Here is a 13,304-nt window from a genome sequence, read left to right as displayed (position 1 = left end):
AACAAAAATAAGAGCGGTCCTAATGTAGAGCCTTGGGGAACACCAGATGTTATGAGGTGATTACTAGACCTTGTCCCATCTATTTCAACAAACTGTTTCCTGTCTTTCAGATAACTGTCAAACCAACAAAGTAAATTGTTCTTTATACCGTCAGATTTTAATTTTTCTAGCAATATGTTATGGTTAATTGTATCAAAGGCCTTTTTTAAGTCTAAAAATACAGCAATTGTGTAAAACGCCTTATCATTACTTTGCAAAATACTACTGACCAGTTTAATTGTTGCTAATTGTTGAGAGTAATTTTGTCTGAAACCGAATTGATCTTTAGTTGATATATTATTAGTTTCTAAAAACGATGATAATCTATTATACATTGCCTTTTCAAGAATTTTACTAATTGCGGATAATATAAATACTGGGCGATAATTTGAAGGGTACAATTTTTTCCCCACTTTTATATACGGGTATTATCTTAGCTAGCTTAAGATTATTTGGAAATACGCCCCTTTGAAATGAAGTGTTTATTAACTCCGAACGAATGGGAGATTTTACGTGTACGACAAGTTTCAAGACTTTAACATGGACGTTGTCATGACCTGGACAAGAATCCTTCAACTGATTAATATGTTGGTGATTTCCTGAGATGTTGTGGGAATGAAATTCATAGAGGGGAAATTACCATGTAAATAATGTAAAGGTGACATATCGGGTGCTATTAAGAACATAAGAACGCAGGAGTCTACAAGAGGCCGGTAGGCCTGTACGAGGCAGCTCCTTTGACCCTAAGCTCCCGTGTATCTAACCCCACCTAATATCGCTGTCCATGAATTTATCTAGTCTATTTTTGAATGTGACAATTGTATTGGCACTCACCACATGACTGCTAAGCCTATTCCACTCATCCACCACCCTGTTAGTAAACCAATTTTTGCCTATGTCCCTGTTGAATCTGAATTTATCCAGTTTAAACCCGTTACTTCGTGTCCTACCCGGTTCTCTTACCAACAAAACCTTATGAATGTCTCCCTTATTAAAGCCCTTCATCCATTTATAAACCTCGATCATGTCTCCACGCACACTTCGCCTTTCTAGAGAATGCAAGTTTAACTGTTTGAGTCTTCCCTCGTATGGCAAGTTTCTCAACCCCTGAATCATCTTAGTCATTCTCCTCTGCACCGATTCTAACATTTTGATATCCATTCTATAGTAAGGTGACCAGAACTGAACCGCATAGTCAAGATGAGGTCTAACTAATGCTAAATATAGTTTGAGGAAGACTTCGGGGCTTCTGTTGCTTACGCTCCTTGAAATAAATCCCAGTACCCTATTAGCTCGATTTCTAGCTTGAATGCATTGTGCCCTTGGACGGAGATTCTATCTAAGTTTTGTCCTATGTTGGAAAAAAAAAGAATTTATTTCATTGCAGATTGTGGTGGGATGAGATATAACTTCTCCATTTATTATAAGTTTTTCAACAGTGGTTTTCTTTTGCTTTGCTTGTAGAATATCACTGATTACGTTCCATACTTTTTTATTGTTACCAAAGGCTGATTTTAATTTAGATTTATAGTATTCCTTTTTTTGTAGAGTTTAGTTTTCTATTCACCATGTTTCGATAATTTCTGTATTCCACGCCATATGTCAGTGGTCTTTTGCGAAATAAGTTATAAAGTTTATGCCTGTTCTTAATCAATGTTTCAAGTTCTTTAATTACCCAAGGTTTCATTATTTTTTTATGCGATAGGTTTAAACTTTTATATGGTACATGTTTATCTGTTGCATGTTTATCTGTTGCTTTAAGTAGACAAGTTGTAAACTTTTCAAAATTATCACTTACATCATTACTGAAATTGCTTCCAGCAAACAGAGAGTTCAGACAATGACATAATTCTCTAGTTTCTACATTATTGAAATCTCTATATGTGAGCTTTATTTGCTGATCATTTTCTATTTTCTTTGAACAAATGATAAATGGCAAAAAGTTATCTGTTATATCAGTAATCAAAATTCCAGATTTAATATATGCATTAAAATCATCACACCAAATGTAATCAATAAGTGTGGCACTCTGATGTGTTACCCTGGTTAGGCTTATTAATACATGAATAGAAACCATGGCTGTAAAGAATATCTGCATACTCCTGAATATTTTGATTTACTTTATAGTTAATTAGATTTATATTTACGTCGCCTAACAAATAACAAGGTTTTCTTGTAATCTTAATTTCCTCAAGTATCTCCTCAAGTAAACTATTAAATACATGAATATCAGAGTTAGGTCTTCAGTAAATAACTCCTACTACAAATGGAGTTACTGAGTCACACTCCACAAAAACAGATTCGAAGAAATCATTAGTGACACTAACAACATCAATAACCTTACTTTTTATACTATCATTAACATGCATCACAACTCCGCCTAGCCGGTTTCTATTCCTCGTGTACATGTTGAATCCTTTAATCTTATATAAATGTTCGATGTCATTTGTAAGTCTAGTTTCACAGAAGCAGATAAATTGTAAATGCTTAATCAAAGAAAGCAAGTGATAATTAACAAAGGTATTTAGATTATTGGGTATGCTTCTTGTGTTATAAACAAGAAAATTCAAATGATCAGGACTATTACTTACAAGAGGCTGGAAGTCTTCCTGACGATAATATAAGGTATCTGCGACAGGGTGTTGTGTCTCCAGCTCACCAGTGTCATGGCCAAGGAGACCCTGATCACGATGAGCATCAGGGGTAACATTTATGTTATAACTGAAACTTAATTGGCTATAATGGTGGAAAGGTAAAAAACTTTCATTGGTATTGACATCAAGTAGTTTATGTGATTGACTGTCTTCATTTTCAGCAAAAGGAAAAGTAAACATTATTAAATGAGAATAACACAATTGATTAAATGTAAAGGGTTAAGGTCATTTACATCTTACTTCTTCTTGTTAACTGTCCTCTTTGGTCTTGAATCCTGGCCTGGTGCTACTCCCCCAACAGCACCACCTCCCACATCAGCTGCAGCAGTAGACAGGGGTACCGTTAGTAGGGGTTGGAACACCAGGGACAAGGAGTGAGGAAGTTGGAGCACTGGTATGAAGGTTCTCAGCACTTGCAGGTCTGGGACCCTCCCTTCGATCCCTGATGACTATTGACTAACCGGGTGTGGCTGAAGTAATCGATTTTACCAGCTGCTCGAGCACGTCGAAGCTCCGGCAACTGAGCCCGACGCTCTCGAACGGATGCTTCAAACAAATCCTCGTTGAGGTAGATATTCGTGTTTTTGAGTTTCGGTGAGTTACGAAGCGCCTGTTGCCGGTCTGAGTAACGGAAGAGACGGGCAACAATGTATACGTGGTTTCGGGGTTTCATCATCTTGCCGAAATTGCGTCGATCCTACCCTATGAGCACGCTCCAGATGTACCTCACCCATGCCGAGCTTCTCCCGAAACAGGCGCTGCACCTTATCTTGCGTCATCTCCCTGTTCTCTCTTTGGTTTTCTTCCACACCACACCATCGATGCGAAGATTGTTCCTGCGGGTGTAATCTTCTTGGTAGTCTATCCGTCTCTTGATTATTTCTATTTCTTCTTCATATTTCTTGTTCTTCATTATATTTTCTGCTATTTCTTTCTTCATCATATCCATTTATTCACCTTTCTTTCGGCATGTCTTCTTCAGATCATCCACTTCTATTTGTGTGAACTGAAGGGAAACAATCAGCTCAGTGTTGATCTTTTCGAGTTGTTTGATCTTGTCAGAGAGAGTTGACCGAACTACTTCTATCAAGTCGCGGTAGGCCTTCTGCTGAACTTTCAGGGCCAGCTTGATTTCCTCGTTCGGAGACATCTTGTTTATTCGGCGCTGTCTTGTATCAATCCGTAGCTTCAAACAGTAAAGTCCTGGATTGCTCTCAGAGCACTAAACACAACGTGTGGATCCTTTCGTGGTCTGGACTGGTCTCTCAAAACAGATGTGTGTGTGTGTGTGTGTGTGTGTGTGTGTGTGTGTGTGTGTGTTGTATTGTGTTGATGTGTGTGTGTGTGTGTGTGTGTCTGTCTGTCTGTCTGTCTGTCTGTCTGTCTGTCTGTCTGTATGTCTGTGTGTGTGTGTGTGTGTGTGTGTGTGTGTGTGTGTGTGTGTGTGTGTGTGTGTGTGTGTGTGTGTGTGTGTGTGTGTGTGTGTGTGTGTGTGTGTGTGTGTGTGTGTGTGTGTGTGTGTGTGTGTGTGTGTGTGTGTGTGTGTGTGTGTGTGTGTGTGTGTGTGTGTGTGATGGCAGCTGCCCCGACCTTTCCCCAGGCTGCTGTGACGTGCACCTCTTAAGGTGTGTGTGTGTGTGTGTGTGTGTGTGTGTGTGTGTGTGTTGTATTATGTTGTGTTGTGTTGATGTGTGTGTGTGTGTGTGTGTGTGTGTGTGTGTGTGTGTGTGTTTTAGACAGTTCACGAAGAGCGCAGAGAAATGCTGTATCCAATAACCTTTTATAGAAAATGACTTTCAAAACTTCCATGTACACATTATAAGCCGCAAAAAGTGTTCGTCACCAGTCAACCTTGACGGCGCGGCGTGGAGCAGTCTGGGTGTATAAAGAGATGCAGTTGTCCAGCCACAGACAGTGTCACCGAGCTCCTCAGCGCAGCACTGCAAACATGATCAAGCTCGTGAGTCCTGACGCCTCTTTGTCTCCACACTCTGAGGACTTGGATTAAGCTCACACATCTGTGCTCCTGAAAATTCGAAATAGCTTGCTTCGCAGCGCACAGCTATGTGTTACAATAACCTCCTTATGTTTCCGCATATTCCCGACAGGGCTCAGTGGTGTGTCTTCTTGCCTCGACGACACTTGTTGTCGCTGGAGGACATGGCGGCGGCCATGGCGGAATAAATTTGGGCGGCGGGGGCGGTCATGGAGCCGTCTTCTTTGGCGCAGGTGGCCATGGCGGCGGTTTTGGCGGTGGCCATGGCGGCGGTTTTGGCGGTGGCCATGGCGGCGGTTTTGGCGGTGGATCTGGCGGCGGTGGATATGGTGGCGGTGGATATGGCGGCTACAGTGTAAGTTGTATATAGACATATTGACATAAAGCTACAAACTGTTGCTGTTTCAAAAAGTAAACATATCAACTCTTACCCACAACATTACTTCTTCAGAGGCCTACTCCATATGCCTTCAACTACGGGGTCTCTGCCGGCTACACCAACTTCGGCCAAAGCGAGAAAGGCAACGGCTACGGAGGCGTGAACGGCGGCTACTGGGTGAACCTTCCTGACGGCCGTGTGCAGAGGGTGTCCTACTGGGCTGACGGCAGCGGCTACCACCCGGTGGTGAGCTACACTGGCAAGGCCCACTACCCAGCGAGTTACGGCCACGGCTACCACTGAACTAACACTTTACGAGGTCGGGATTAATTGTGGTGGAGTTCCTTTTGTAAATGTGAAGCACATAATAAACTATAGGTTATATTTCCACTTATATTATTGTTGAATGATACGAACTGCTCAGCTTCAGAAAAAAATCTAGAATGGAGAAACAAATTTACGCGTCTAAAACACACACACACACACACAGTCACACTGTTACACACACACACACACACACACACACACACACACACACACACACACACACACACACACACACACACACACACACACACACACACACACACACACAGTCACACAGTTACACACACACACACACACACACACACACACACACACACACACACACACACACACACACACACACACACAAACACACACACGCAAACGCACACATACACACACCTTTCCCCTCTCTCCGAGTAACTGCCACTCTAAGGAGGACCTGTGGGGATGACGCCGCCCCAGATGAATAGGCGCACCTAACATCACCATAGCCGATCCTGGATTTAGGACGTTTTCTAAGTAAAAGAAGGTATAATGTTATACTTGTATTTCGTAAAGAATCCTTTATCCAAAAACTAACTAAAATTATGAGTATTCTTTTTCTTGAACACAATATTCAATAAGCAACAGAACAATAATAAATAATAATATGAAAATACGTATAGCTACCGTTGCCAGATTGTCGTACTCAGAGCATAGTATTTAACAGTTTCTGATGCCCAACTATTGCCAAGAAACATCAGGATCTTACTCTTTTAACGATAACTATGAATTAGTTTCGTTATTGGAGCCCAGAAGACAGTTTTAGGGCAGGAAGTCGGGAAATATAAGCAGCCGACTGTGACAATCTGGCAATAATCTGTGGCCGAGGCAGCAGCAGCCTGCCATATTGCGTGTATCAGATACCTATAATGGCATATACTTTTACTGCGCAAAGCAGGTGATGTCACTTATTGTGACTTCGTGAGCTTTCATATTTATCTATTTGTGTATATTTCATGGGGGTAAATCTTTCATTACTAGTTTCATTTTTACTAGTGACACGAATTTGTGACTGGTTATCACAATAGAATTTTACTCCAGTAAGTGAATCAAACTCCACAGAAATATTACCAGAGTGTGTATGAATTAATATAAAGATAAGCGCATACTTTGATTTAGCTCTAGGATGTCTCGTGGATCATTAATAAATAAAAACAAAATATCCGGCTAAGCTACTCTTTAGCCCATTACCGTTAATGGCGCCCAAAAAACAGTCCCTCCGCCAAGTTTGTACCCCACATTTGGTGATGTTAGGTGCGCCTATTGACATTGTCCAGCCTCCCTACATCCTGGCTCTTACTCGCCTTTCCCCCCCTCCCCCAGCCACGCAGCGTCACACACACGTACAAACACCTGCCCTCTCTACTAAAGAGGGGTTGCACTGACGTCACACCGCTTCGCTTTTGTTTTAGGAAAAACAACTGTCAGCCATTTTGGGAGGCAAGATCAATCAGCTGAGCCCTTGCCCCCTGATGATGGCTGGCCCGTGCCTCCCGTCTTCGTAACAGAATCTAGTGAATATGCAAAAAATCTGGACAGTGAGGCTAGGCTTCGTTATATAACTCACCATTATGCAGGCAAATGATGATGGACATATAGTATATACATTTATTATCAAACTTCAAGACATATTTGATGATAAGAACAAAGAATATATGACTAATTTATCCCCGGGCATCCCCGGGCAGTGTTTAGTAAGAACGTTAAAACGTAAGGGGTTCGCAAAAAGCCCACTGACTATACTTGGCAGCCCCTGTCTACCTACCGCGAGTGGCAGTGTAGCACCTATCAGTAACAGTAATAGATGGGCCACTAACACCCACACCCACACAGTAATAGATACACTAACACCCTCACCCACACAGTAATAGATGGGTCACTAACACACCTGTAATGCCCCGACGAGCTTCTTTTCTAAATCCTTCCTATTTCTTAACACGGCCTCTGCGTGTATCGAAATAACACGAGAAATTAATCAAGATCAAGGTATTCCCCGGCTGCCTGGGATTGAACCCGCGACCAGCGTGACGGGAGAGCCACTCCTTACCGAGTCGGCCAAAGAGGTACCCCACTGGCTAAGTGGGTTATGGGAAGCTCGTTCATCAGGCCGTCGCCGCACTACACACCCACCCACACAGTAATAGATGGACACTAACACCCACCCACACAGTAATAGATGGGTCACTAACACACCCACCCACACAGTAATAGATGGACACTAACACCCACCCACACAGTAATAGATGGACACTAACACCCACCCACACAGTAAGAGATTGACACTAACACACCCACTCACACAGTAACAGATGAACACTAACACTCACCCACACAGTAAGAGATGGACACTAACACCCACACCCACACAGTAAGAGATGGATACTAACAACAACACCCACGCAGTAAGCGATGGACACTAACACCCACACCCACACAGTAAGAGATGGACACTAACACACTCACTCACACAGTAATAGATGGACACTAACACTCACCCACACAGTAAGAGATGGACACTAACACACCCACACACAGTAATAGATGGACATTAACACACCCACACACACAGTAACAGATGGACAATAACACTGTACACCCACACACACACAGTAATAGATGGGCCACTATAGCACACCCACCCACACGGTAATAGATGGGCCACTAACATCCACACCCACACAGTAATAGATCGGCCACTAACATCCACACCCACACAGTAATAGATGGGCCACTAACATCCACACCCACACAGTAATAGATAGGCCACTAAGACCCACACCCACACAGTAATAGATGGGCCACTATAGCACACCCACCCACACAGTAATAGATGGGCCACTAACACCCACACCCACACAGTAATAGATGGGCCACTAAGACCCACACCCACACAGTAATAGATGGGCCACTAACATCCACACCCACACAGTAATAGATCGGCCACTAACATCCACACCCACACAGTAATAGATGGGCCACCAACACACCCACCCACACAGTAACAGATGAACACTAACACACCAATACCCACACAGTAATAGATGGACACTAACACCCTCACCAACACAGTAATAGATGGGCCACTAACACACCCACCCACACAGTAATAGATGGGCCACTAACACACCCACCCACACAGTAACAGATGGACAATAACACACCCACACCCACATAGTGATAGATGGGCCACTAACACCCACACCCACACGTGTGCGTGCGTGCGCGTGCGTGCGTGCGTGCATGTGTGCGTGTGAGGGCGTATATGAGTTTCGGCTAAGGGTGTGTGTGTGTGTGTGTGTGTGTGCATGTGTGTGTGTGTGTGTGTGTGTGTGTGTGTGTGTGTGTGTGTGTGTGTGTGTTGTTTTGTGTTGTGTTGTTGTGTTGGTTGTGTTTGTGTGTGTGTGTGTGTGTGTGTGTGTGTGTGTGTGTGTGTGTGTGTGTGTGTGTGTGTGTGTTCGTCTGTGTGTGTGTGTGTGTGTGTGTTGTATTGTGTTGTGTTGATGTGTAGGTTGTGTGTGTGTGTGTGTGTGTGTGTGTGTGTGTGTGTGTGTGTGTGTGTGTGTGTGTGTGTGTGTGTGTGTGTGTGTGTGTGTGTGTGTGTGTGTGTGTGTGTGTGTGTGTGTGTGTGTGTGTGTGTGTGTGTGGGTTTGGTTGTGTGTGGGGGTGTTTGTGTGTGTGTGTTTGTGTGTGTGTGTGTGTGTGTGTGTGTGTGTGTGTGTGTGTGTGTGTGTGTGTGTGTGTGTGTGTGTGTGTGTGTGTGTGTGTGTGTGTGTGTGTGTGTGTGTGTGTGTGTGTGTGTGTGTGTGTGTGTGTGTGTGTGTGTGTGTGTGTGTGTGTGTGTGTGTGTGTGTGTGTGTGTGTGTGTGTGTGTGTGTGTGTGTGTGTGTGTGTGTGTGTGTGTGTGTGTGTGTGTGTGTGTGTGTGTTAGGCAGTTCACGAAGAACGCAGAGAAATGCTGTATACAATAACCTTTTATAGAAAATGACTTTCAAAATTTCCATGTACACATTGTAAGTCGTAAAAAGTGTTCGTCACCAGTCAACCTTGACGGCGCGGCGTGGAGCAGTCTGGGTGTATAAAGAGATGCAGTTGTCCAGCCACAGACAGTGTCACCGAGCTCCTCAGCGCAGCACTGCAAACATGATCAAGCTCGTGAGTCCTGACACCTCTTTGTCTCCACACTCTGAGGACTTGGATTAAGCTCACACATCTGTGCTCCTGAAAATCTGAATTAGCTTGCTTCGCAGCGCACGGCTATGTGTTACAATAACCTCCTTATGTTTCCGCATATTCCCGACAGGGCTCAGTGGTGTGTCTTTTTGTCTCGACGACACTTGTTGTTGCTGGAGGACATGGCGGCGGCCATGGCGGAATAAATTTGGGCGGCGGGGGCGGTCATGGAGCCGTCTTCTTTGGCGCAGGTGGCCATGGCGGCGGTTTTGGCGGTGGCCATGGCGGCGGTTTTGGCGGTGGATCTGGTGGCGGTGGATATGGTGGCGGTGGATATGGCGGCTACAGTGTAAGTTGTACATAGACATATTGACATAAAGCTACAAACTGTTGCTGTTTCAAAAAGTAAACATATCAACTCTTACCCACAACATTACTTCTTCAGAGGCCTACTCCATATGCCTTCAACTACGGGGTCTCTGCCGGCTACACCAACTTCGGCCAAAGCGAGAAAGGCAACGGCTACGGAGGCGTGAACGGCGGCTACTGGGTCAACCTTCCTGACGGCCGTGTGCAGAGGGTGTCCTACTGGGCTGACGGCAGCGGCTACCACCCGGTGGTGAGCTACTCTGGCAAGGCCCACTACCCAGCGAGTTACGGCCACGGCTACCACTGAACTAACACTTTACGAGGTCGGGATTAATTGTGGTGGAGTTCCTTTTGTAAATGTGAAGCACATAATAAACTATAGGTTATATTTCCACTTATATTATTGTTGAATGATACGAACTGCTCAGCTTCAGAAAAAAATCTAGAATGGAGAAACAAATTTACGCGTCTAAAACACACACACACACACACAGTCACACTGTTACACACACACACACACACACACACACATACACACACACACACACACACGCACACACACACACACACATACACACACACACACACACACATACACACACAGTCACACAGTTACACACACACACACACACACACACACACACACACACACAAACACACACACGCAAATTACACATACACAGACCTTTCCCCTCTCTCCGAGTAACTGCCACTCTAAGGAGGAACTGTGGGGATGACGCCGCCCCAGATGAATAGGCGCACCAAACATCACCATAGCCGATCCTGGATTTAGGACGTTTTCTAAGTAAAAGAAGGTATAATGTTATACATGTATTTCGTAAAGAATCCTTAATCCAAAAACTAACTAAAACTACGAGTATTCTTTTTCTTGAACACAATATTCAATAAGCAACAGAACAATAATAAATAATAATATGAAAATACGTATAGCTACCGTTGCCAGATTGTCGTACTCAGAGCATGGTATTTAACAGTTTCTGATGCCTAATTGTGGCCAAGAAACATCAGGATCTTACTCTTTTAACGATAACTATGAATTAGTTTCGTTATTGGAGCCCAGAAGACAGTTTTAGGGCAGGAAGTCGGGAAATATAAGCAGCCGACTATGACAATCTGGCAATAATCTGTGGCAGAGGCAGCTGCAGCCTGCCATATTGCGTGTATCAGATATCTATAATGGCATATACTTTTACTGCGCAAAGCAGGTGATATCACTTATTGTGACTTCGTGAGCTTTCATATTTATCTATTTGTGTATATTTCATGGGGGCAAATCTTTCATTACTAGTTTCATTTTTACTAGTGACACGAATTTGTGACTGTTTATCACAATAGAATTTCACTCTAATAAGTGAATCAAACTCCACAGAAATATTACCAGTGTGTGTATGAATGAATACAAAGATAAGCGCATACTTTGATTTAGCTCTAGGATGTCTCGTGGATCATTAATAAATAAAGACAAAATATCCGGCTATGCTACTCTTTAGCCATTACCTTTAATGGCGCCCAAAAAACAGTCCCTCCGCCAAGTTTGTACCCCACATTTAGTGATGTTAGGTGCGCCTATTGACATTGTCCAGCCTCCCTACATCCTGGCTCTTACTCGCCTTTCCCCCCTCCCCCAGCCACGCAGCGTCACACACACGCACAAACACCTGCCCTCTCTACTAAAGAGGGGTTGCACTGACGTCACACCGCTTCGCTTTTGTTTTAGGAAAAACAACTGTCAGCCATTTTAGGAGGCAAGATCGATAAGCTGAGCCCTTGCCCCCTGATGATGGCTGGCCCGTGCCTCCCGTCTTCATAACAGAATCTAGTGAATATGCAAAAAATCTGGACAGTGAGGCTAGGCTTCGTTATATAACTCTCCATTATGCAGCCAAATGATGATGGACATATAGTATATACATTTATTATCAAACTCCAAGACATATATGATGATAAGAACAAAGAATATATGACTAATTTATCCCCGGGCATCCCCGGGCAGTGTTTAGTAAGAACGTAAAAACGTAAGGGGTTCGCAAAAAACCCACTGACTATACTTGGCAGCCCCTGTCTACCTGCCGCGAGTGGCAGTGTAGCACCTATCAGTAACAGTAATAGATGGGCCACTAACACCCACACCCACACAGTAATAGATACACTAACACCCTCACCCACACAGTAATAGATGGGTCACTAACACACCCACCCACACAGTAATAGATGGACACTAACACCCACACCCACACAGTAATAGATGGACACTAACACCCACCCACACAGTAAGAGATGGACACTAACACACCCACTCACACAGTAACAGATGAACACTAACACTCACCCACACAGTAAGAGATGGACACTAACACCCACACCCACACAGTAAGAGATGGATACTAACTCCCACACCCACGCAGTAAGAGATGGACACTAACACCCACACCCACACAGTAAGAGATGGACACTAACACACTCACTCACACAGTAATAGATGGACACTAACACTCACCCACACAGTAAGAGATGAACACTAACACCCACACCCACACAGTAATAGATGGACATTAACACACCCACACACACAGTAACAGATGGACAATAACACTGTAAACCCACACCCACACAGTAATAGATGGGCCACTATAGCACACCCACCCACACGGTAATAGATGGGCCACTAACATCCACACCCACACAGTAATAGATCGGCCACTAACATCCACACCCACACAGTAATAGATGGGCCACTAACATCCACACCCACACAGTAATAGATGGGCCACTAACATCCACACCCACACAGTAATAGATGGGCCACTTCTGACCTTCTATCTGATCGCCAGTATGGGTTCCGCAAGGGGCGTTCTACTGGTGATCTCCTAGCCTTCTTAACTGACTCTTGGTCATCCTCTCTTAGCCGTTTCGGTGAAACTTTTGCTATTGCGCTGGACATATCAAAAGCTTTTGATAGGGTCTGGCACAAATCTTTGCTTTCTAAACTACCCTCCTACGGTTTCTATCCTTCTCTCTGTACCTTTATCTCCAGTTTCCTTTCTGACCGTTCTATTTCTGCCGTGGTAGACGGTCACTGTTCTTCCCCTAAATCTATTAACAGTGGTGTCCCACAGGGTTCTGTCCTATCTCCCACTCTTTTTCTGTTGTTCATTGATGATCTTCTTTCCAAAACGAACTGTCCTATCCATTCCTACGCCGATGATTCCACTCTGCATTATTCAACTTCTTTTAATAGAAGACCCACCCTTCAGGAACTTAACGACTCAAGGCTGGAGGCTGCAGAACGCTTAGCCTCAGACCTTACTATTATTTCCGATTGGGG

The 13,304-nt window shown here is 44.0% G+C and overlaps 1 protein-coding gene across 10 annotated transcripts in view; it reads left to right on the top strand.

The window, feature by feature from the left end:
- The window catches only part of LOC127008218 (holotricin-3-like), a 78,782-nt gene that overhangs the window by 18,031 nt on the left and 47,447 nt on the right, over window positions 1–13,304 (top strand). Inside the window, exons 1-3 of one of the 10 annotated variants that reach the window (XM_050879955.1) lie at window positions 4,414–4,653; window positions 4,802–5,044; window positions 5,141–5,452. The exons of 2 other annotated variants lie outside the window; for them this stretch is intronic. In XM_050879955.1, coding sequence (XP_050735912.1) covers window positions 4,585–4,653; window positions 4,802–5,044; window positions 5,141–5,371 — 543 coding nt within the window. In that variant the 5' untranslated portion in view covers window positions 4,414–4,584 and the 3' untranslated portion in view covers window positions 5,372–5,452. Of the gene's footprint in view, window positions 1–4,413; window positions 4,654–4,801; window positions 5,045–5,140; window positions 5,453–9,420; window positions 9,572–9,719; window positions 9,939–10,034; window positions 10,347–13,304 lie in introns of those variants that run through there. 7 more of the 10 variants (XM_050880054.1, XM_050879961.1, XM_050879946.1 and 4 more) reach the window with 7 other exon arrangements.

Source organism: Eriocheir sinensis, chromosome 4 (assembly GCF_024679095.1).
Source record: "Eriocheir sinensis breed Jianghai 21 chromosome 4, ASM2467909v1, whole genome shotgun sequence".
Lineage (NCBI taxonomy): Eukaryota > Metazoa > Arthropoda > Malacostraca > Decapoda > Varunidae > Eriocheir > Eriocheir sinensis.
Note: the sequence above shows the minus strand (reverse complement) of the source record. Positions and strands in the feature narration are given on the sequence as shown.